The 23,941-nt window shown below is 39.9% G+C and overlaps 1 protein-coding gene across 3 annotated transcripts in view; it reads left to right on the top strand.

Annotated features, from left to right (window-relative positions):
• MKK3 (mitogen-activated protein kinase kinase 3) overlaps window positions 1-23,941 on the top strand; it is a 323,756-nt gene that overhangs the window by 186,983 nt on the left and 112,832 nt on the right. For all 3 annotated transcript variants that reach the window (XM_089458668.1, XM_089458669.1, XM_089458667.1), the window contains exon 6: window positions 18,187-18,300. In XM_089458668.1, coding sequence (XP_089314794.1) covers window positions 18,187-18,300 — 114 coding nt within the window. The remainder of the gene's footprint in view (window positions 1-18,186; window positions 18,301-23,941) is intronic.

Raw genomic sequence — 23,941 nt, 5'->3', positions numbered from 1 at the left:
GCCAAGGGTAAGAACAACGTGGTAGCAGATGCCCTTTCACGTAGACCAGCCACGTTGTCTCTTATGAGCTTGGATGCCGATTGGAGGACTCGACTCTTAGTAGAGTACTCCAAGGACAGGTTTGCATGTGAGGTTCTGGATGGGCAGGTGGCATATGACAGGTACAGGGTGGTTGATGAGATCATCTATTACAGGGACCAGATCTTCTTGACTAAGGGGTCTCAGCTCAAGAAGAAGATACTCCAGGCATCACATGACTCACCATTGGCAGGACATCAAGGTTTTACCAAAACCTACAGGGCCATTAGGGAGAGGTTCTCATGGAAGGGCCTCAAGGAGGACGTACTCCAGCACATCCGGGAGTGCGATTTTTGCCAGAGGAACAAGGGAGAGATAAGCCATCCCACAGGATTATTGCAGCCTCTTCCCATTCCCGAGGGGAAATGGGAGAGTATTTCGATGGATTTCATCACAGGGTTGCCCATGGTACAGGGCAAGGATTGTATCTTTGTCATCGTTGATCGATTGACAAAGTACGCACTTTTTTTTGCCATATCCGCACACTATACAACAGCGCAGGTGGCCGCGCTGTTCTTCAGAGAGATCTTTAGGTTACATGGTCTTCCTAAGACCATCGTCAGTGACAGGGACAACCGTTTCATGGGCGGGTTTTGGCAGGAGCTTTTTCGGTTGGTGGGGACGAAGTTGACACTGAGTACCAGTGATCACCCACAGACGGACGGACAGACAGAGATAGTTAACAAGTGGCTGGAGGGCTACTTGTATAACTATGTCAGTGGGCAGCAACGAGCGTGGTTGAAGTGGCTACATTTGGGGGAGTACTACTACAACACTACACATCCCATGTCCATTGGTATGTCACCATTCTATGCCTTATATGGGTATCATCCTTTATCTTTTGCTGATGTGATGTTTGGTGATAGCAAGGCTCCTAGAGCCAAGATTTGGATCCAAGAGGGTCAGGATATCCTCCGAGCTCTCAAGGATAACATGGCTACAACACAGAACCAGTAGAAGCTGTATGCCGAGAGGGGTCAGGTGGAGAGATAGTTTGAGGTAGGGGACATGGTCTACCTACGATTACAGCCATACCAACAGTCGTCACTGAAGCAGAAGGGGGTTGAGAAGCTCAAGCCTCGTTTTTATGGGCCATATAGGGTGATACGCAGGATTGGACATGTTGCATATGAGTTGGAGCTGCCCCAAGGCAACAAGATTCATAATGTTTTTCATGTATCATGCCTGAAGAAGGCATTGGGGCAGTAGGTGACAGTGAAAGATGAGCTACCACCCATGGATGATGAGGGGCATTTGGTGTTGTGGCCGGAGGCTATTATTGATACCAAGGAGAGGCAGCTTCGGAGCAGGACGGTCCGAGAATTCTTGGTGAGGTGGAAGAATTTGCCGGATGAGGATGCCACTTGGGAGAGTGAGAAGATCTTGCAGCATCCATCACTTCAGTTGCTTGAGGACAAGCAACATTTTGCGGGGGGAGACTGTAATATTCCTAATTAGCCATGGCTAATTGGAATATTCGTCTTTGTTCGATTTTTGCCTTCTATAGTTACTTGTAAATAAAAAGTGAGGACGAGGGACATAACTCACTTTTAGAATAAAAAGTCATTTCCTAGTAGCACAACGTTGTGACTTAAAGGGGAGCCAAGGGGGCCAAAGGGGGATGCAGAAATGGGGCCCACGTAGACACATGGAGGGGCTGCGCAGGAGGGAAGGAACACATGGCAAGAAGGGGATCACGCAGGAGAAGGTGAGCCTAGGGATTGTGAGAGGCAGAGGCTATAAGATAGAGAGGAACCCCCTCATTTTGGTTCATTCAGTTATGTGCATTTGGAGCTAGTCGTTTCGATTTCTGAGCACGCTGGCTGTTTAGCTAATCTGCAACACTGTTTAGTGCATCGAGTGTCTGTGTTCAGAGATCTCACCCTTAGCCCCGGGGGACTTCAAGTGCCTGCTCGGGCAAGGTATTTCATTTGGTGTTTCAACAGTAGTTTCTTCAGCATTCCAGCAACAGTTTTAGCAGCGTTTTGGAAGACTGCGCAACACTGGGAGAGGAATGCAGTTCTTCTTGGTTGTAGTGCTGGATTGGGGTTTGCAGGTGGATTTATGCTGAGAGGTTGAGCAGAGGTCCAACTCTTGTCTCATTGGAGAATTTTTGGAGGGGTTTCAGGCAGAGTTTAAGGGGGTTTCCTTTAGTTGCAGTGCAGGGCATTGAGGAACTGCGCAGAACCCCAAGAGGGTGTTTTTCGGGGGTCAGCCATTCCAGGAAAGCTTTTTGGATTTTTCTGGGTTTCTTGAGTAGAGTCCGAATCCAGAATTTCAGTTTATTTCAGGGAGGGGAGCAGCCTCAAATCATTAGTTGTTTCCTAGCAGCAGCAGCATCCATGCAGAGAGGCCATTCTTTGTTATTCTGAGAGTATTTCTTCACTTGCCTTGTGCAAGTCGAGGTGCCATTTGTCTAATCACCTCTTATACTCATTTTATTGCTCAGTATAATAAAATGGCTTAACATTTCTCGCTGCATTTCTTGTGTATCTGCTTATATTTCCGGTTTATATTATTATATGCTGTTCCACTATTATTTTATCACTTCTGGGTTATTATATCATTTGCACATATTTGGTTGGAGTTTTTGCTGGGGTTTGAGAAATACTTTGGGATAGGAATATTACACAATCTGTGGTTGCAACATTCATAAAGGTCTGATCTTTGGTTTTGAGCTAACACTTAGTGAGTGCAGGTATTGAGAAGTGATCTACTTCACATCTCTAAGCTTGGCATTGGTTAGTAGGCCTTAGGGTTTGCTTCTCTTGCCCTCATCTTTCATTTGGATTGACTGCATAATTCATATCAGATCTGGTATATTGACATAAAAATGACATAATTATCATAATACAAGCCTAAAAGAACCCACACATTATGCTAATAACAAATATAAGACATCAAGAATCACTTATAAGGATTTGATAAATCAATCTTGTTGTTTTATGCATGGTGTTAGTTTTTGTAGCATCGAATGTGTTCTAGCCACGAAATTTTGTGGAGAGGCTAGAATGCATGAGATCTCCGAAACCCATAAATCGTTTTTGGAAATTCCGCATAGAATTGACTTAATTAGATTATTAACCAGTTTGTAAATATTTCCTAAGTCTAAACGTAGGGAATATGCTTAATTAATCAATATTAATTAAGTCAAGGCGAGAATCATATAGAAACTCACATGGATCGATCCAGAGATGATCCTACCCATTAATTATGTTTTAATCTTGGTCGTTGGTGCTCCAATAGAGGATTATAAGAGGAGGTCGATGTGGTGATGGAGAGGACACTTATGCAGTTCGATTTTGCTGGGAAGTCGATTTCCTGAGTAGCAATTGTGAGTTGTCGGAAGTGACTTAGCAAAGTTGAAGCAGTGAGAGAGGGGCAGGGATAGTAGACCGGAGGAGAGTTTTCCAGATCCAGGGAGTGCAAGGCAGAGAAGACAGAGAGAGGTTCAGAGAGGCAGCGCAGTGCCACGCAGAGGCAATGTAGAGCTTCAGAGGGAGTCTGAGATTTAACTGGGAAGTCAAATTCCTGAGCCAGAAGCTGGGGTGTGAGATTGGAGGGCCAGAGGAGTGAAGTTCCAGACAACAGGAGATCAGAGGAGGAGGTGATGCAGACCCTAGAGAGGTTGACGCAAATCTTTGTAGGTTGACGCAGAGGCTGCGTAGAGCCAGCATGGGGCCAACCATCCAGAGCCTGGATCAGATTCAGATTGCCAGATAGTGTGAGATTTTTCCTCACTATCTCCTTGTCAATATTTCTCTGTATTAGATTGCTAGTTTGGGCATCTAACGATTTGTACTCAGATTACTACTGCATAATAAGAAAACCCTTCGCTGCTGCACCGATTTTCCCACATTGGGTTTTTCCGGGGACATTGTCCAAAAACAATTGTGTATATGTGTGTGTGTTTATTTCTCTCTAGTTCAGTATTTAGTTTCTGCAGTATTGCATTTTGTGTAGGTTGCAATGTATGTATTTCAATATTTGCCGTAGAAAACTGCAAGTAATTTGTTCAAGTAATTTAACAAATAGGAGAAATATCATCAGTTTCTTGCAGTGGGATTCAGGGTCACTGATTTTTCACATGGTATTAGAGCACAAATCATAAGCTGGAGAGCTCAACACAGAAGGAAGGAGGTTGTTCAAATTTTTTTGTAGGCAGCAAATTGAAACCCTCAGGGGCAGGGTATTTCCTTGGCTAGAAGGGTCAGTTTTTCGTGGGAATTTTTTCTCTGAGTGAGTCGACAAAGAATAAAATTTCCCAGATCGAAGAGTACCAAGGGTAGAGGGAGTAGCAATAGTTTCCTTGCAGAGTAGATCTTTAGTTGGGACATAGATATTTTGCAGCAGTTGCTGGCAGAATAGCGTTAGAGGGAGAGAAGATTACAGACTGAGGGAATTCCTTCCTCAGAGCGCTTCTAGGTCGAAGTTCGAATTTTCTTAGCAGAGCAACAGTAATTGTGTGCATGGTTTCTCACTCCAGAAGGGAGTGCGAATCGCTGGGCAACAAATGCGCAGAAGAGAGGAGGAAGCAGTTCAACTTTTTAAGGAGAGATGTCATCAGCTGGGTTGAGAGATCAAGATCGGTTGGATGGAGCCTCCAACTATGTGATCTGGAAGGCTAGGATCTCCTCTGCCTTCTAGATGAGCATGATCTCAAAACTTATGTCAATAGTGTGGTAAGTTGTACGTGTCGATGTAGATCCGCTCAAGAAGTACAAGGTTGAGATGGCGAAGACTAAGAGGATCATTCTCGACAGGGTTCAAGATCATGTAGTATCCCATATAGCCAGAAAGGATATTGCCCGACAAATGTGGGAACCCTTAGCTATGCTATATGAAGGATCTTCCTAGCAGCAGAAGATGTACTTAGAGAAGAAGATGAGATGTACGAGGATGTAGAAAGGGGAGCATGTAGAACCCTTCCTTACGAGGCTTCAGGATTCTCAGGACCAATTGGCTTTAGTAGGATTAGCAGCCCTGCCCTCAGAGTTTGTACGATTAGTGCTGAATAGCATTTTAGAAGATTGGCAAGTTTTCATCCAGAGCATCTTGGGCAGAGAAAAACTACCAGATTGGGAACGCGTATGGGCTGATCTGCAGCAGGAGGAAATGATGCGTGATCTGGTGAAGGCTACCATCAGTGGCAATAGCAGTAGTAGGGCAAAAGCAATGAAGGAAGAGGAGGATGTGGCCCTTGCATCAAAGGGGGAGCAGGAGCAACGCAGAAGAAACAAGGACATTTCGAAGATCAAGTGCTTCAAGTGTGGCACGCTGGGCCACTATAACACTCAGTGTCCTCTTAGAAAGAAGGACAAGGAGGAGAAGCAAGATTAGCAAGCTGCATCTGTAGAAATCGATAGGCTTTCCTCCAGGCTGGAGGAAGGCTTCGCCATGTTTGCAGATATACATCTAGGAGTGAGGTGGGGTGACTTGGTGTTGTAGCCCCAGAGCGCTACAGTTGGGCAAGAGCCTTGAGGATTCCACCTCATGGATCACTACCTTGATATGAGGGCCCACAATATTCAATAGCAGGATAGATCAGTGATAGTTGATGCAGTTAGATGCTTGAGTAACAGTTGCAGAGACTAGTAGCAGTCAGATGTTGAGGAGCATAGTGCAGAGTTGGCAGTAGTATGACTGGCACATTGCAGAGTCAACAACAACATAGAGTCTTCAATAGACAGTGTAGAGGCTAGTAACAATCAGAGACTTGGGTGACAGATGCATCATACTGATCACAATTGATTCAGTATTTTGGATGCTTTTCAATTGCAAATGTTGCAGTTGTAACAACAACAGATGAGAGGGAGTTGCAGTGCAGATGCAGTGTTGGCATTAGTATGGTAGTGTTAGCAGCAACATAGATGCAACGTATATCAAAGTTGCACAGTGGTTGGTGGGCAGTATGGCCATACATCAGCAGCGTGACAGGAGATGATGCAGAGACAGAGTGCTGCTACAGGGTGTGCAGTAGCACTAGAATACATTCCTCGCTAAGAGGGAGTGTTAGTTTTTTCTAGCATCGGATGTGTTCTAGTCTTGAAATTTTGTGGAAAGACTAGAATACATGAGATATCGAAAACCCAGAAATTGTTTCTGGAAATTCCGCCTAGAATTGACTTAATTAAATTATTAACCAGTTTTTAAATATTTCCTAAGTCTAAACTTAGGGAATATGGTTAATTAATCAATATTAATTAAGTCAAGGCGAGAATCATTTAGAAACTCACACGGATCGATCCAGAGATGATCCTAGCCATCAATTATGTTTTAATCTTGGCCGTTGGTGCTCCAATATAAGATTATAAGAGGAGGTCGATTTGGTGATGGAGAGGACACTTATGCAGTTCGATTTCACTAGGAAGGCGATTTCCCTAGTAGCAGCTGTGAGTTGCTGGAAGTGACTTGGCAAAGTCGAAGCAACGAGAGAGGGGTAGGGATAGTAGACTGGAGGAGAGTTTTCCAGATCTGGGGAGTGTAAGGCAGAGAGGACAGAGAGAGGTTTAGAGAGGCATCACAGAGCTTCAGAGGGAGTCCGAGGTTCAGCTGGGAAGTCGAATTCTTGAGCCAGAAGTCAGGGTGTGAGACCAGAGGGCTAGAGGAGCGAAGTTCTAGACAGCAGGAGATCAGAGGAGGAAGTGACGCAGACCCCAAAGAGGTTGACGTAGATCTGCGTAGGTTGATGCAGAGCCAACGTGGGGCCAACTATCCGGATCCTGGATCAGTTTCAGATTGCCAGACAATGTGAGATTTTTCCTCACTCTCTCCTTGTCAGTATTTCTCTGTATCAGGTTGCCAGTTTGGGCATTTAACGATTTGTACCTAGATTATTACTGCATAATAATAAAACCCTCAGTTGCTACACTGATTTTCCCACCTTGGGTTTTTCCGGGTACATTGTCCAAAAGCTACTGTGTAGATGTGTGTGTTTATTTCTCTCCAGTGCAGTGTTTAGTTTCCTTAGTATTGTATTTTGAGTAGGTTACAGTGTATGTATTTCAATATTTGCCGTAGAAAACTGCAAGTAATTTGTTCAAGTGGGAGAAATCACTGCAGTAGGATTCAAGGTCACCGATTTTTCACAGATCGCTGTCATGTAAATTTCAAGGTTTGATATAAGCACATTAAAGTCGGATGTACAAGGTTGCAACAACAAGGAATCATTTTGCTAAATATTAACACTCACAAGAGCTTATATCTAAGTGCTCCTACTAATAGTAAAGTGTTTGCCTATATAAGAGTAGTCTATTTTCAAGGTAGTAATCTCATCATAAAAATCACTATTAGCAATCTCTAAAGGGAAATTATCACTTCTCTGATTTCTGATTTCGTATCGCTCTGTTTGTATTTCGCAGCGCCCTGTTTTGCATTGATTTATGATTTCATAGCGCTTAAATGATATATCTGACATTGGTATTAATTGGCTAAACATTGAAAATCTTGTTTTGGATAATCATTGTGGTGGATGTCATTGAGCTCATAGCATATCTTGCCATTTACTAAATCATTGAATATCATTGATGGACATTGGATTATTGGAGTAATTCAAAGTGTGTTCATTTGGGAAATCTTTTCACCTTATTTCAAACTGAGCGTCATATCTCGTGGCATTGTGATTTTATAATCCTCTTGCTAATTGTGCATCATAATAACTGTTGTGGCATCAAATAAAATTTGTTGAGGAACTCATTTTGATTAATAAATTCCATTAACTCATTCATTCATCATCTTGCATTTTTCATTCTAGCATTAGTTGTGCATTAATAAATTTACATCCAAGCATAAGCTTGGTTGATAGAAAGATGGGACAACCCCTCTCTTGCAGAGTTGGCAGCAGTGCAGTTGGCCTTTGCAGAGTTAGCACCAGCGCAAAGTCTTCAATAGACAGTGTAGAGGCTAGTAGCAGTGAGAGACTCAGGTGACAGATGCATCATATTGATCACAATTGACTTAGTATTTTGGATGTTTTTTAGTTGCGGATGTTGCAGTTGTAGCAACAACAGATGAGAGGGAGTTGTAGTGCAGATGTAGTGTTGGCAATAGTATGGCAGTGTCAGCAGCAACACAAATGCAGTATATATCACAGTTGCGCAGTGGTTGGTGGGCAGTATGGCCAGACATCAACGATGTGACAGGAGATGATGCAGAGACAGTGTTGCTACAGGGTGTGCAGTAGCACTAGAACACATTCCTTGCTAAGAGGGAGTGTTAGTTTTTGTAGCATCGGATGTGTTCTAGCCTTGAAATTTTGTGGAGATGCTAGAATACATGAGATCTCCAAAACCCAGAAATCGTTTCTGGAAATTTTGCCTAGAATGGACTTAATTAGTTTATTAACAAGTCTTTAAATATTTCCTAAGTCTAAACTTAGGGAATATGGTTAATTAATCCGTATTAATTAACACAAGGCGAGAATCATCTAGAAACTCACACAGATCGATCCAGAGATCGATCCAGAGATGATCCTAGCCATCGATTATCGATTATGTTTTAATCTTGGTGCTCCTATAGAGGATTATAAGAGGAGGTCAATGTGGGGATGGAGAGGACACTTATGTAGTTTGATTTTGCTGGGAAGTCAATTTCCTAAGTAGCAGTTGTGAGTTGTCGGAAGTGACTTAGTAAAGTTGAAGCAGTGAGAGGGGCAGGGGTAGTAGACTGGAGGTGAGTTTTCCAGAACTGGGGAGTGTAAGGCGGAGAAGACAGAGAGAGGTTCAGAGAGGCAGCATAGAGCTTTAGAGGGAGTTCGAGATTCAGCTGGGAAGTCGAATTCCTGAGCCAGAAGCCAGGGTGTGAGACCGGAGGGCTGGAGGAGCGAAGTTCCAGACAACAGGAGATCAAAGGAGGAGGTGACGCAGAGGTTGCACAGAGCTAGCGTGGGGCCAGCCATCCAGAGCCTAGATCAGATTTGGATTGCCAGACAGTGTGAGATTTTTCCTCACTATCTCCTTGTCAGTATTTCTTTGTATCGGATTGCCAGTTTGGGCATTTAACGATTTGTACTCAGATTACTACTGCATAGTACTAAAACCCTCAGCTGCTGCACTGATTTTCCCACATTGGGTTTTTTCGGGGACATTGTCCAAAAGCTACTATGTCAATGTGTGTGTGTTTATTTCTCTCTAGTGCAGTATTTAGTTTCCGCAATATTGTATTTTGTATAGGTTGCAGTGTATGTATTTCAATATTTTGCGTAGAAAACTGCAAGTAATTTGTTCAAGTAATTTAACAAATAGGAGAAATATCATTAGTTTGCTGCAGTAGGATTCGAAGTCACCGATTTTTCATACATGGCTGTCATGTAAATTTCAAGGTCTGATATGAGCATCTTAAAGTCTGAAATACAAGGTTGCAGCAGTAAGAAATCATTTTGCTAAAGCTTAACACTCATAAGAGCTTATATCTAAGTGCTCCTAAGCTAATAGTAAAGTGTTTGCTTGTATACGAGTGGTTTATTTTCAAGGTAGTAATCTCATCATAAAAATCACTATTAGCAATCTCTAAAGAAATTATCACTATGCTGATTTCTGATTTCGTAGCGCTCTGTTTTGCATTGATTTCTGATTTCGTAGCGCTTAAATGATATATCTGACATTGGTATTAATTTGCTAAACACTGGAAATCTTGTCTTGGATAATCATTGTGGTGGATGTCAGTGAGCTCATAACATATCTTGTCATTTACTAAATCATTGAATATCATTGATAGATATTGGATTATTGGAGTAATTCAAATTGTGTTCTTTTGGAAAATATTTTCACCTTATTTCAAATTGAGTGTCATATCTCGTGGCATTGTGGTTTTAAATTCCTCTTGCTAATTGTGCATCATAATAACTGTTGTGGCATCAAATAAATTTTGTTGAGGAACTCATTTTGATTAATAAATTCCATTAACTCTTTCATTCATCATCTTGCATTTTCATTCTAGCATTAGTTGTGCATTAATAAATTTACCTCCAAGCATAAGCTTGGTTGATAGAAAGATAGGACAACCCCTCTCTCTTGCAGTTCTCTTGTGGATATCCCTTGTAGGAAGAGAGACACCTGGGTTGTTAGAACCTCACGAGAGTTATTGTTAATGAGCCCATAGCCTCTCCTTGTGGGCTTCTTTCTACAACCTTCTTGCGAGATTTGCTTCAAGACGGCTAAATTGAGGATTTTCATCTAGAATAGGCATTTAGCTAAAAGTAACGAAGATCTTGCATCTCACTTAGTTTTAGGTGTTGCATCTCATATAAGATAGTTTCTCATCATAGCGACGACTATTCATTCGGTAACTTGGTATCTTAATTCATATCGTGCAAGTAATTTGACTCCTAAGGCACTTGTCTCACACTTAAGAAATTCTTAAATCTAATCAAGTTGTGCTAAATAATTTCAACTTTCCAATTATCCTTAACCAAGTTGCGAGGCCATTCAATTGTCTCCTGAAGTCATCATTTCATCCATAGGGACTACCCCCCTTAGTTTATTGTAGGGAGACAACTTAAACGAAGAGGGCCGAGATCAGAGTGACAACCCCTTCCCTAAGCATTGTCACAATCGCGTGTACAATTTGAGCGAAAACAAACCTGATCACTAGCCAAGGAAGGGTTGAGTGAGGTCTTTCAACCTTTGGATCTGATCACTAATCAAGGATGGGTTGAGTGAGGTCTTTCAGCATCTAGACCCGATCACTAACCAAGGGAGGGTTGAGTGAGGTCTAGGCCCAAAGTGCTCACCAGGAAGGGTGAGCGAGTGCCTATTAGTTGAGTCAGTCTATCAACATTTTGGCCTAGTGAGAGGCCTTGGGATTTGAGGACTGATCACTCTAGAGGAGTGTGCCCTGATATGCTCATGACAAGCCATGGGTTAGGTACCAACCGAGATGAAAATTCTAGCAAGAAAAAATTTAGATCTAAGTCAAATCTAAGATGCCCAAGTGGCCAAAACTCATGAAAATTAAGATTTTACAATTTTAAGTGATTTTGACTATAAAATATGAGATTTTAGGGCTTAATTGTTGTTGTTTGACTCCTGTAATAAAACTGAAGTAAAACATTTGCCCAAGTGACCCAAAATTTTAGATGAAGATGCCATTTGAAAATTGGATTTTTTGAGCCTCAAAACTTGCAAAACCACCTAGTATTTAGCCTTAAAAATTTCAGATAAGTGTTTAGGGTAGATTAGGGCAAAAGAGGCCAAGAAAAGGCAAAACAAGGCTAACGAAAGCCAATTTCTGGGGTTAAAAGTGTTGAAATGATAGATCGGGGTTGAAATTGCAAGAAGAGGCCAAAAACTGAAAATCCGTGTCTCTAATTTTTTTTTCTCTTCCGGATCTGAATTTTGCCATCAAATATTTAGTAAATGTCACTGCAAAATTGTCTAGAGACTAGATCCTACTCTCAAGGGCCTAGATGTAACTCTTCTCTCACTTGATCCCTTGATCTAACCTGCAAAAATGAAAATAAAAACACCCAAACTCCAAATATATACAAAATAGATCTAAAAGCCCAACCCAAGTTAGAAAAATAATTTACATTTAAAATTACAAAAAATATTTTACAAATTTTTCATGGGTTTTAAAATAAATTTTGTGAAAATAATTTTTATAATATTTTTTCTTGAAAGAATGGCTAAAACGTTTCAGAAAAATTATTGCTCATTATAGCCCTAGCGAAGATTTAATTCTCCATGTAAAAACTAGGAATCCAAACAAGATGATCCTTGCTCACAATCTGTGAACTTGGAGACCAAGGATTGAGTACCTGCAGACACTATGTATTGTCTCAAAATATATCAAGTAAAGCACCACATAGGAATCCTGTAGTCAATACATATCACTGATCAACGAATAAAAACACCTCGAGTTGCACCCCAAAATCTTTTATTATAATAGAAAAAATAGTTCCCAGCGGGACAATAATTTACAAAATGCTTTAGTAGCAATCCTAACCAGAGTTCAAGATGACTAGAGACTCAACTGACTCTCTAATTTATAGATAAATCCTCCAAATGGAAAAATAACGGCTAAATTCTTTGATCCTTGTCAAAATAATCTTCGCTGTTGATAAACGCTTCAAGATCTTTTAATCTTGGCCCTTGATTTTTTATTTTTTAGGAATTTTCGAATTTATCATTTAAGACCACATTAATTAGCTCAAAATTAATTATTTTGAGTTATTTTCCTCAAAAAATTGACTTTGACTTAACCATCAAGGCCCAAGGGTCCAATTTTTCTTGAAATATACAATATTCCCTTGATGGAGGATCTTTGAAAATGGACTCTTTTAAGACCCAACAATTTTTCTATTTGGAAAATTATTTTCCTAACAATTTAAATTTGACTCTAATTAATTAATTTTCTGGGTTAGGATTAAATTTTGTTTTGCTAGAAAAATTAATTAATTTACACTTGGGTGGATTTAATATTTTTCTAACCCTCTAATGCATAAGATTTTACATTTATAAGACTCAAACAGGGAATACACATTAGGCTTAGACCCTCAAGGCACATAACCCATCTGCCACACAACATTATCTATTAGATCAAGTGATTTGTAATAAAATAATTAAGCCAACTAGCTTAAATTATTCCCAAACCACTTTTACATTAGACTCTACTAAAATACTAAGACTCACCTAAGATTTCGACAATAAATTTCACCCCAGCTTTAGGGGTTTAAGCTGGAAGGGAAAAAACTCTTCTGATTAGTCGTGTTTAGAAACACAGGTAATCAGTGAGGTTAAAAAACCTCCTAAGATGAAATTCGTCATCAAAATTATAGGCTTACCTAGGTTGTTACATAGGCTCAAGGTCTTACTAGGACCATTTACATCATATAACTTACAGAATCAGGTGACCATGACACATGGACTGTTGATAGGTGATCTGATCTTGTTGGAGAAAGTTGGCACTTCCGCTTCCTTGGAACTTTGTCAATTTGAGTGCAACAACATTCATTATGAATACCTCCCTAGTTAAGGGGGAGTGTTGAATTTTGTAACTATGATGGATCTTTATAATGCATATTTGGCCATTTGATGTATTTATATTGATTATTGTAAAGCATATTTTAAATGCTAGAGTCAGAAAAAATATATTTTTTGACTCAAATCCCATTTGGACTTTGAAAGAGGAAAATTTGAATATTTGAAATTGAAAGTTTTGGCTCCAAGTTTGTCAACTTAGCATCCCTCCAAGTCAAGTCGGTCCAAGCAAAGGACACACACATTTGACCCAACATATCATTATAAGGCAACTCGGCCTCATTCTCTCACCACTACTTCACACTCTCAAGAAAACAATTTTGGGGCATCCTAGCGAAGATCATGAAGGAAAAGGAGGATGAAAAGAAGGATGAATTGTATGTCCTTCTCTCTCTCTCTCTCTCTCTCTCTCTCTCTCTCTAGCTCGCATGTGTGGATAGTCTCTATGTTTCTGTATTTCGCGTATTTCTGGGTAGTTTCTATTGCAGGGGCCAAAATTTCTGGGCAGTTACTGGGAGCCGACATTCTGCGATTCTGACAGTTTGTAGGATGGCCGAAATTCTGGGTCGGATAAGGCAGAATGAAGTTCTGTATCAGGTTGAGAGGCTTGACTTGGAGGGTTTGACCAGGTGTTACCTAAATGACTAGAAGGTCTAGGTGTATTTCTTGTTGAACATAAGAATTTCTCTTTTGGAAAGGTTGTTGGGTTTTTCCCCTTGTGGGTTTTCTCAGGTTAAATCTTGTCTTCTCTTGTGCATTGTGATCTCTACTGTTCTTTTATGATTGAATTTCTGAAGTATAATTGTTGAATGATATATTGGAATTTTAAAAAAGATGATGAACATCAAAAGTAATTATCAATTTTTCAGAAATATTGTGCTAGTTTCCATTGCACTTAGAAAATCAACACTAGGGGTACCCACCTTTGGTGGGCAACATTGCCCGAAGAATTTTTTCAACATGTTTGTTAATTTTTCATAGGGCTATATTGTTCTTTGCTTTGATAATTGCATTTCATTATTTCCATGATAAATTCACCCCATAGTATCATATCATTATTCAACAACATATGCAACTATGTAGAAAGAACATTATCATCATCAATGCAGCGGAACATAAAGGAACAATAGAAGAAAAAAAATCACACATAGAGACACCAGGATTGGTTGGACACCAAGGCAAAATCCAGTATGGGGAAAACACTTTCAAATTCTTCTTCTTATTAGATTGTTAATGAATGATTTAGCAAAAGAGAGTACAATGATCCATATCTTTATCCATACAACTATCCAACATCAACTAAATAATATCCATAAGATAAACCCAACAAAACTAATATCCAAAAACACTGCTTCAGATGCCTACAGTCAACTGTCGAACATTTTAGTCAACTGACGAAAACTTTGGTTAACTGAAAAATTCAACCTTTAAGTTCCATGACATGCCTGGGGCTGGAGTCCAAATTTCTCCATGACATGCCTGCGGCTGAGACCCAAAACCTGAAAAATAGAGATGCGAACTTTAGACCCTGCAATTTCGGACTTGTGCCAACCAATCTTCACAAACTTGCCTCAGACCTGTGTGAGACAAACCAAAGAAGAGAATAGAAGAATGTCTCATGATCATGTCCAAATGAGGTTGAGGTCACTTGTATTTATAGCCTTCCAAGGGTGTCCAATTTGTTTGAGGGCCGACTCGATCAAATATGCACATGTGGGATTTAATTCAAAAATACACTTTCCCTTGTCCAAATTGAGCACTTCAATAGTCAAAATTGGTCCTCTCAAAAAGAGGAATCTCATCCCATGGTTGGAATTTGTCACTGAGCTGCCAAATTAACAATGTCTATCTAAATAAGTGACAATACTCCCATCAAACTTGGGCAACCATTCATGATGCTTCTCAAGCAAGGGATGAGGGGCACCAGGATAGGAAACAAAGCTTAATGGTTTGAAAGATGCTGTGTTCCATTTCCTAACCACAGGATTATGCCTATTTTGATTTTGGTTAGTGGTTGCATTAGGATTAGTGTTAGCATTGTTATTCATATTTTCAGGCAAAAGGCACCTAGCAATAGTAGGGCCCCTTGTGGGAGACTCACCTAGCTCAACAACTCTTCTAGCAACAACCATAGTTCTAGGAGCTATGATGGTATTTAAGAAAACACCCTCCAAAGGAGAACTAGGGGAATCAAGAGTTGCTAGAAGATGATCTATAATGTTGTCAAAGAAATCACCTCTTCAAATGTATTAGTCTAGGGGACGATAGACTCACTTCCTCCTTGACAACGACACAAAAAATGTTGCCGCAAAATCTAGTAAGCCTAGGAGAGGGAAACCCTACAAGGTATAAACTAGAAAATGGGACAACAATGGGGTAGAGGCCCAATGTCACCTTATCCAAAGCCCCTGCTCTTTACGGATTTTCACCGATGGGAGAAGTTTTGGTAAGGAGGAATCATTTATGATATGCTAATGATAAGGTACAAACTACAAAGCGACCCTACTAAATCTCATTCAAAGAGAGGCACAATGAAGGTACTAGGTTTCAAAGAAGTAAATCACTCTCAAAGAAAAGCTCTAGAAAAGAATGCTTAAGACCTAGGGTTTGATGTTTTCGATGGTAATAGGTATTCACAAGGTGAAGGCTCAAGAGAAAGTGTTTCTCACAGTGATATTCAGCTAATCCAAGGCGCACATAACCCCTTAAGAAAGTACTCAAGTTGAGGGGAAAAGAAACTAGGGTTTCCCTCTGAGAGCAACACCTAGGGCAAGAGATTTTATGGATGAAATTTGAGTGGATGCCCACTAAATTGATAGGTTAGGTAGCCTAAACATATCTCTTGATGTTTAGGTTCTCAAATCCCTAAAAATCCTCCTCCCTAGAATTTTGCTCCAAGCCCTAAAGTTTTGCCCTAACCTTAAAAGGACTAAGATTTAAAAGAGAGAGAAAATGTATAAAATTTAAAGATGATCACCAAAGACTTGGACTAGTGCCTTGCCCGTTGGGTGTGTGGAGTCATGGATGTCAAAGATTGACCAATATTGCTTTTAAGGAAGCTAAAAATTGTTGCCCTAGCTCAATTTTCAAGCATTTACCCACTCAAGAAATAATGGAAATTATGGGAAGAGCTTCAAAGAGTTTCACCACTAGGATACTTCTTACAATGTCATGAATGAAAAATGCATGCAATTTTCTTCTAACTAGCATTCAATAGATACTTATCAACAATTAGGGCACAATTTAGCATAGATTAGAAATACTCATTCCATACATTTGACATGAAAAAGAAAGATCTTCAACAATAGAGCACTTACAAGACAATTTAGCAAGAAAATCCATCCATTATGCCAAGAATAGCTCCAAAAGATGTCCAAAAATCAGCTCCAAATATCAAAATGCATCCAATCATCCAAGAATCCAAGAAAAGAACAAGTGTGAGTCTCTCTAAGGAGGCCGAAATCCCAAGTGTGATGATGATGAGAGATGAAATGACATCTCTCTAATATATATGAGGTCTAACATAACCTATTTTTCCTACAAGCCCCTAAAATCATAAAATAATGGGCAAGAAAAGCCTCTAGGTCACAGGCCGACCTAGTAACCAATGTGCAAATGAAAATATATCTCCAAAAGAGGGTCAAATGCTGACGTCATGCATGTGTAGGCCTCTAGAGGGCATGTGTTGAGGCCTTCTTGTGTCGAATGAAGTGTAGAGGGCCTCTAAAATCATGATGGAGGGGTTGGCCCTTTGGTGCAAATCATCTTGTGGACCCCCAAATGTGTTTTGGGGCACAAACTAGGTCTCATGGGTCTCCATGTGGCTGAATCTCTATCTCTGCTCCAACGTTGAAGGCACTGAAGATGGTGCTAGCCCTCCCATGTAGTTTTCTTTCCTACAACCACACTATCTTAATGATGGATTCCCAAGTAGTGTCCCTTCCTTAAGCCATGAGCCATTAGAGGCAGTCCTGCTGGACTAGGATAGAAAATAAATCTGCCATTTAGGGTGAAGGAGCAAGACTACAACCAAGATCCTTCTTTCTTCCAAGTCACTCTATAGTCCATGCCAAAATGCCCAAATACAAGCAAGCATAAACACCCGAATGCAAAACGAATAAAGTACCTTCTGACTAGAAGCCCACCTTCCAACATGTGATCTTGACAAATGGGCGAGGGGACATATGACTAATGCAGGTGGCATAGATATGAATGATACATCACATCAGCTACAAGGTGGTTCTTAGGTGCTGCTGGCTGCCGGTTTGAAGAGATGAATAGTAGAAAAATTCTCCTATGGGATCACCCACCTTTGCTGGGTAACATACTAACAGGTATATAATTCCATATTAATGAGATGCATATTTCCAAATTATTTTCGTACTGGTTTTCTTCATCACGATTTTTTTCTGAATCTTATTGAATCATGTTCTGAATTCATATATGGTAACTATGATTTTCAGTCTTATGAAATCTTTCACATCTTGATTATTAGTATCTTTACCTACAATCTTCGTATAAATGTCTATAATGTGTCGCTTTTGGTCTCTTAATACCCCTCTACATCCTACATTTAGAGGATTAGCTTTTGCTGCTCCATCATAGTTTAACTTTATATGGCCTTGAAGGTTTGCGGCATTTCTCTAGGGCATTTGTCAGCTGTGTTTTGCGGTAAATCATTGCCTGTAAATAGAATAGTAAAAAATTATAGAAGCATATTTTGAGATGGACATTTTATAGCATTTATGCTATTGAGTAATTTAGAACTTGGATCTTGATGTTTCATTATTGAGTTCAGATAACCAATCCAGCAGTTACTATTGATATATTGATAAGTCAAATAATTAATCTGGAGATTCGTTCATGAGTGGTGAAGGTATAGTGTATCAGTTTTTGCCATATTCAATTGTGGATTTTGTTCCAAATAGTAATATTCTATACTAAACATGCCTATTAAGCTCAATATTTTATATAACTCTACATTGTTATTAGATACAGGTACTCAGTTGAAATTCGTTTCATTTCAGTATTTTAACTAATGAATGCGTCCTATAGTTCTATTTTATTAAATTCTTATCTGTTATTTTAGATATGCAAGTATATTCTTCATGCTTATTAAATCTGTTGCCAGGTCATATATGATCCATCTCCCTCACCTTCACGAGATTGCTTTTCAGAGGAGTTTTGCTCATTTGTTGATGTCTGTCTACAGAAGGATCCAACTGCAAGGCCTACAGCAGAACAGGTTGAATTGTTATTCAAATATGTTTCTTCAGTTCATTGTGACCATGTAGAAATTGAGGAACTTTGTTCTTCTATGTTCCATCAGATTTGTTAATTGCATGCTGTTATTAATATTTATGATAAACTTGTATTATATAGGTAGCTACATGTCAGCATTAGTTTGTTCTCTTTGTTTATTCTATTCTCCTTCCCAAGCATTTACTAAAATTGGGTTATTCTAAATCTCTAAATACACCTGCAGTTTGTGCTGATCTAGTCTTTTCAGAAGGGTATATTTTTGCCAAATTTCATTTGCAAATAACATTTTTTAACAAGGCATCTTATATTACACTAGTGCACAAAAAATTATATTAAGGCATATAAATTGATGAACTACGTTTTTCAACATAGCCAATGACTGCCAAAAATTCTACCCATCTCAAGAGAGTCTACATACTTTGGAGAATGCCAATTCTAGCAGAAACTTGAAATGCCAATTTTGCTTTGAACATTTTTATCTTACCAACTAGAAATAGGAAGCATGCTCTGTTGCCACAAAATCTAGTAGGCCTTGGAGAGGAGACCCTACAAAGACTATAGCTAAACCTAATTTCAACAATGGGATATTGCCCCACTGTTACCACAGCGAAAATCCCATTCTCTTTACGGACATTCACCAATGGGAGGAGTCTCAGTATGAGAGAGGTCACCTAGATTGGTATTCTAATGTTGATGAAAAACGTGACCTAAGAATGATCTCAAGAAGAAAGACACAATTTAGGTTCAAGGCTTTGCAAAGAAGCAATTCCTTTTCTAAATGGAGAGTTTTACAAGACAAGGCATAAGACTTAGGGTTTGATGATTTTGATGTGTTTTGGAGTATTGAAAGGTCAAGGAAAAAGAGAAAGGGTTTCTTGTAAGATGATATGACAAATGCAAGGCTCATGAAACCCTCAACAAGCCCCCAAGTTGAGGCAAGACTAGCCTAGGGTTTGACCTTAGGGCAAACAACTAGGGCAAGAAAATTTATGTATAAGATTGAAGTGGATGCCTACCAAAATGATAGATGTTGTGGCAAATGATATCCGCTTGATGTTTAGACTTTCCAATCCCCTAAATTTTCTTTCCTTGGGAATTCACACCAAGCCCTAGGTGCTCACCTAGCTTAAAAGGGGCTGAAATTAGCAAGAAATTTTTTTATGGGTAAAAGTAAGGTGTGATTACCAACAAAGTAGACCAGTCCCTTGTTCGTTGGGAGAATGGAGTTTAGGATGAGATAGATCAACTAATATTGTTTCCAAGGAGGCCAAAATTTGATGCCCCAACAACAAGATTTCAAGCATTTACCTATGCAAAGGAAAAACGATCTTTCATGGGAGAGCTTCGAAGAGTTCAGCACTAGGACAATTCATTACATGTTATGTATGATTAATGCATGCAATTTTCATCTGAATAGCAATTCAATTGATCTTCAACAAATCATGGCACAATTTAGCATGGCCTAGAATCAGTTATTCCATACAATAGACATAGAGAAATAAATATTCAACAATTAGGTGCAACTTACAAGATAACATGCAAGATTTCCATCCTTTAGACCAAAGGATAAGTCCAAGGATAACCAAGATGAGCTCCAAATATCAAAATGTATCCGCAATATCCAAATCTTCCGCAGGAGAACAAGTCCGAATTCAGCTAGCTAGGCTGAAAATCTCAAGATGTGTGATGTTCAGAGATCACAATGACATGCTTCTAAATTTATATGAAGCATACAAATGCCTATTTAGCCTACAAGGCCCTCTAAACATAAAAAACATTGTGCTAGGTCACAAGCCGACCTAGTAGTCTTTGACAAATTAAATAAAAATCTGCATGTACAATTCAAAATGATGATGTCATGCTAGTGTAGGCTTGCTTAGGGCAAGCGTTGAGGGTAGTAGGTGCCTTAGCAAGTGTAGAGGCCCTTTAAAATCATGGTCTAGAGGTTGGCTCCGAAATCTATGTTATAAACATCCTGTGGGTGTCAATATGTCCCTCTGGAGCACCTGGACCCTAGTTAAGTTGCCCAGACCTATAAATGGAACCACCTTCCAAATACACACAATATCCAGTGCTGCAACTTTCACCATTAGGTACATTTAATCATTGTTGCATCTAAGTGAACCAAGCTTGAAAGGAATGGGCAAATTAACACTTCATGCAAGGCTTCTCTTCCAAAATTGTGGCCATAGGCACATAATGGTGTTACCTCCCTAGGTAGGAGTTGTTAATAGATGACCCTATTAGGTGTTCTCAATCCCCAAGGGGAAGTGACATGTCCCTGGTCCACCCTTCAATTGATGGCTTCCATGTGAACAATGATGGAATGGAGCGGGAAAGACTTCATGGCCAAGTGCCATGGTTAAAGGGACCGACTATGATGGAGTACCTCATGCTGGGTGTATAGATGTGAGGAGGGAGTAATCGTGGATGCATGAGTTACCAACTCGGCCTTTGTTTTTCCACCTCTCTTATATCGTTTGCTTTTTCTTGATTCTTCTTTGTATCACTGTTCGTAGCTCAAGGAACGAGAGCTTGCTTTGTATGATGTAGAGCAGTTATTTACCCCCTTCAGGGTGTGGCAGCTCATTGCCCATCAGGGTTGGGACGTGCAATGGTTCCTTTTAATTAAAATGATAGGGCAACATTGGCCCAAGAACTTGGTGATGTCCATAACGAGTGGGGTAGAGCTCATGCTTGGCTTTTACCAACATGCTAATTTGAATGGTTCGACCATCTTTTGAATTTTAATTTTTCCTTTCTTTTTCTTGTGGCCATCATATGCTCTTTCTATTTTTTCAGCTGCATCAACCTCCTAGGGTGCTTTTCTAGGCCCTACCCAGGCAATGAAGATGTGTGGTTGCCAAGTCCCAATGAACCAGTGGTTAGTTGAACTCGATGAATGGAGGTGGAAAAGGGGCTTATAATATAAGACGAAAAGTGGAAGTATGGAATAGGGAGAGATGGGGCTACGCTATCTCATTCATGGCTTCCCAAATAGTGCCCCTCCTATACCCGTTTGGCCATTAGGGGAGGTCCCACTGTTGAAGATTGGCAGCTTTAGTTAGAATTTCGTTACCAAAATGATGAAGAAAATTCATATTTATAAGTTTGACCAAGTTGGCCCTAAGAAGTTCAAGTCGGCCCCACATTGTGAAAAGCCACCTCCAAACACAAATAAATAAGACCTCAATGGAGCTCATTTGGCATCATCCATCTCTCACACAAAATCAATTTGGATCTACAACAGAAGAGGACATTAGACCACATGTGCGAAGGAGTGTTAATTTTTCACAGTGTTCTTTGCTGATATAATCACTTAAAACAATTTCTTCCATCTTCAATGACCCCCAGTAACAGTTAGACAATTATAGATAGAACAATAAACAATATAGAATAGTAAACAATAACTGCACAATAGAAGATAGCAAAGCACAATGAGACACAGAGATTTGGTTAAAGACCAGGGAAAAAACCCACAAGGGGGAAAACTCTTAATCAATTCTTCTTCTTCTATTAGTCAAACAAAGATCAACATGAGATATATGGTCCAAATTGTACATCCATCAACTAGTCAAAGTCAAAGCTTTGACTTCCCAAATAAACCAATCCAAAATAAGTCAATAATGAAAGAGAATATCAAATCTGGTCAAAGATACCAGTTTGCAATTTTTGGCTTGTGGAGGTACAATCAACAACAATCAATGGTCTGCAATAATTAGTCAAAGTCAATGGTCAAATTACCCAAAAAAGTTCGGTCAACCCAACATTAAATTCGACCTTCCTTCCATAGTCAAACTCAGTCAAAACACCAACGAAATTCTCGTTCAAAGGAGAGAGAAAATCATAGGTTTGATTGCAAGTCAAACCCTAGTCAACCTTGCAATCAACCTTAGTCAAAGTGCTTAGAAAATTTCGGTTAAAGTCTCCCTCAATTTGGCCTCGCAAAACAGGCAAGAAATTCGGTCAAAATAGTGTCAAAGTGCCCAAGTAAATGCTAGTCAAAGTAGCCCAAAACATAAAGTCAACGCTGGTCAAACAAAATTCTCTCCTCCTTCACACGTGTGAAGTGTCTCTTGCAATTGAACTTTCATGTGATGTGTGATGATGTCCAAATGAGCTCCAACATAAGGTCTATTTATATGTGGTCTTGGAGGGTCAATTTCCCTTGGTGGGGCCAACTTGTTGACTTTACACTAACTGGGTCAAATGTTCAAATGAGACTTTTTCTTCATGATTGCAAATGATTATGATGGTGAAATTCAGATCACAGCTGCTCAAATTTCAACACTTACTCTGTTAGGGAGAAATTTCCAGTTGCACCGTAAGACTCATCTTGGATGTACATGTCTCAACATAAGAGAAACTTGTCTCCTCTCATCTCATCTTGCCTCATCTCATCTGAACTGAACAATTGATGACTCGACCCATAAAAGAAGAAGAATGATCCACACGACAATAGGGGAGTTCGATATACCACATTAAGTCCATGGAAGTCATAAATGACCTTGGTAAAGATAACACACCTTATACACTAATTGACCCTCACCCAACTTGATCCTTAGTAATCAAGTGGTAGAACTCCTGCTTCCAATACACTGGGGAGATCGATTTACCACAACCAAGTCCATGGCAAGCGTGTCTGCCCTTGGTAAAGATCACACATGCCTAAGTCTCCTCTCCCATGTGGCCAAGATGGGAGGTAATCCCAACAAGCTTAACCGAGTCCAAGGCTTGTTTATAAGGTTGACTTGTGGGTAGGATGTGTTACCACACAATCTAGCAAGGGTCCTAGGAGGGATACCTAAAGGATAACTACTAGATCATGTGGCAACAATGAGACAAGGACCCAATGTCACCTCAGTCAATGCCCCTTGCTCTTTACGGACTTTCACTGATGGGAGGAGTCTCGGTATAAAGGAAATCACTTAGGAGGATAAATGACAAAGTATAATGTGATTTCCAAAGCCCATTCAAAGGAGAGGCTCAAATAATGGTTTACTTGCTTCAAAGGCAAGGTAAAGGGCTCTCCAAGAAAGGCTTATTGGTAGGAGGCTAAGACCTAGGTAAAAGGGATAAATCAATATGGTAGATATGCCTAGATCAAGGCTTCTTAAAGAAGGGAAAGGACCTCTCTTAGGGTTTTGTAAGATAGCTATCATATAACATATAATGATTAGGACCACAAGAGAGACCTAGGGGTGCCCAAACTAGGCTTAAGGTTTCAAGGATCAATGGTGAATTGGATGCCCTAAGACAAGCAAGGGTAAGATAGGTCGATGAATGGTTAACCTCCAATGAGTTTTCAAGTAAATTTGACCTATGGAAAGGCACTAACCAAAGAAACCTAGGTTTAGATATGATGTTGGAGCTAGGGCTTGGGATATCTCCAAATCTAGCCACAGGAATTTGTTCAAATTTTGAGGAGACCCCAGAGCAGTAGTGGACCGACTCGCTCTTCTAATGGGCCAACATAATGCAATTCACACTAGGCCCTAAGAGACCGTTACGGTTAGGGTAGAAAAAGGGGAAAAGTTCAGAAAAGTTAATGGTGATCATCAAGGATTCCAAGACCCAGTGCCTTACAATTGGGAGAATGGAGTCAAGAGTTACTTTGATTTCAA

Source organism: Pinus tabuliformis, chromosome 7 (assembly GCF_031772625.1).
Source record: "Pinus tabuliformis cultivar Carrire ecotype Pingquan chromosome 7, CPIR1, whole genome shotgun sequence".
NCBI lineage: Eukaryota > Viridiplantae > Streptophyta > Pinopsida > Pinales > Pinaceae > Pinus > Pinus tabuliformis.
This window is presented reverse-complemented; position numbering and strand designations above follow the sequence as displayed.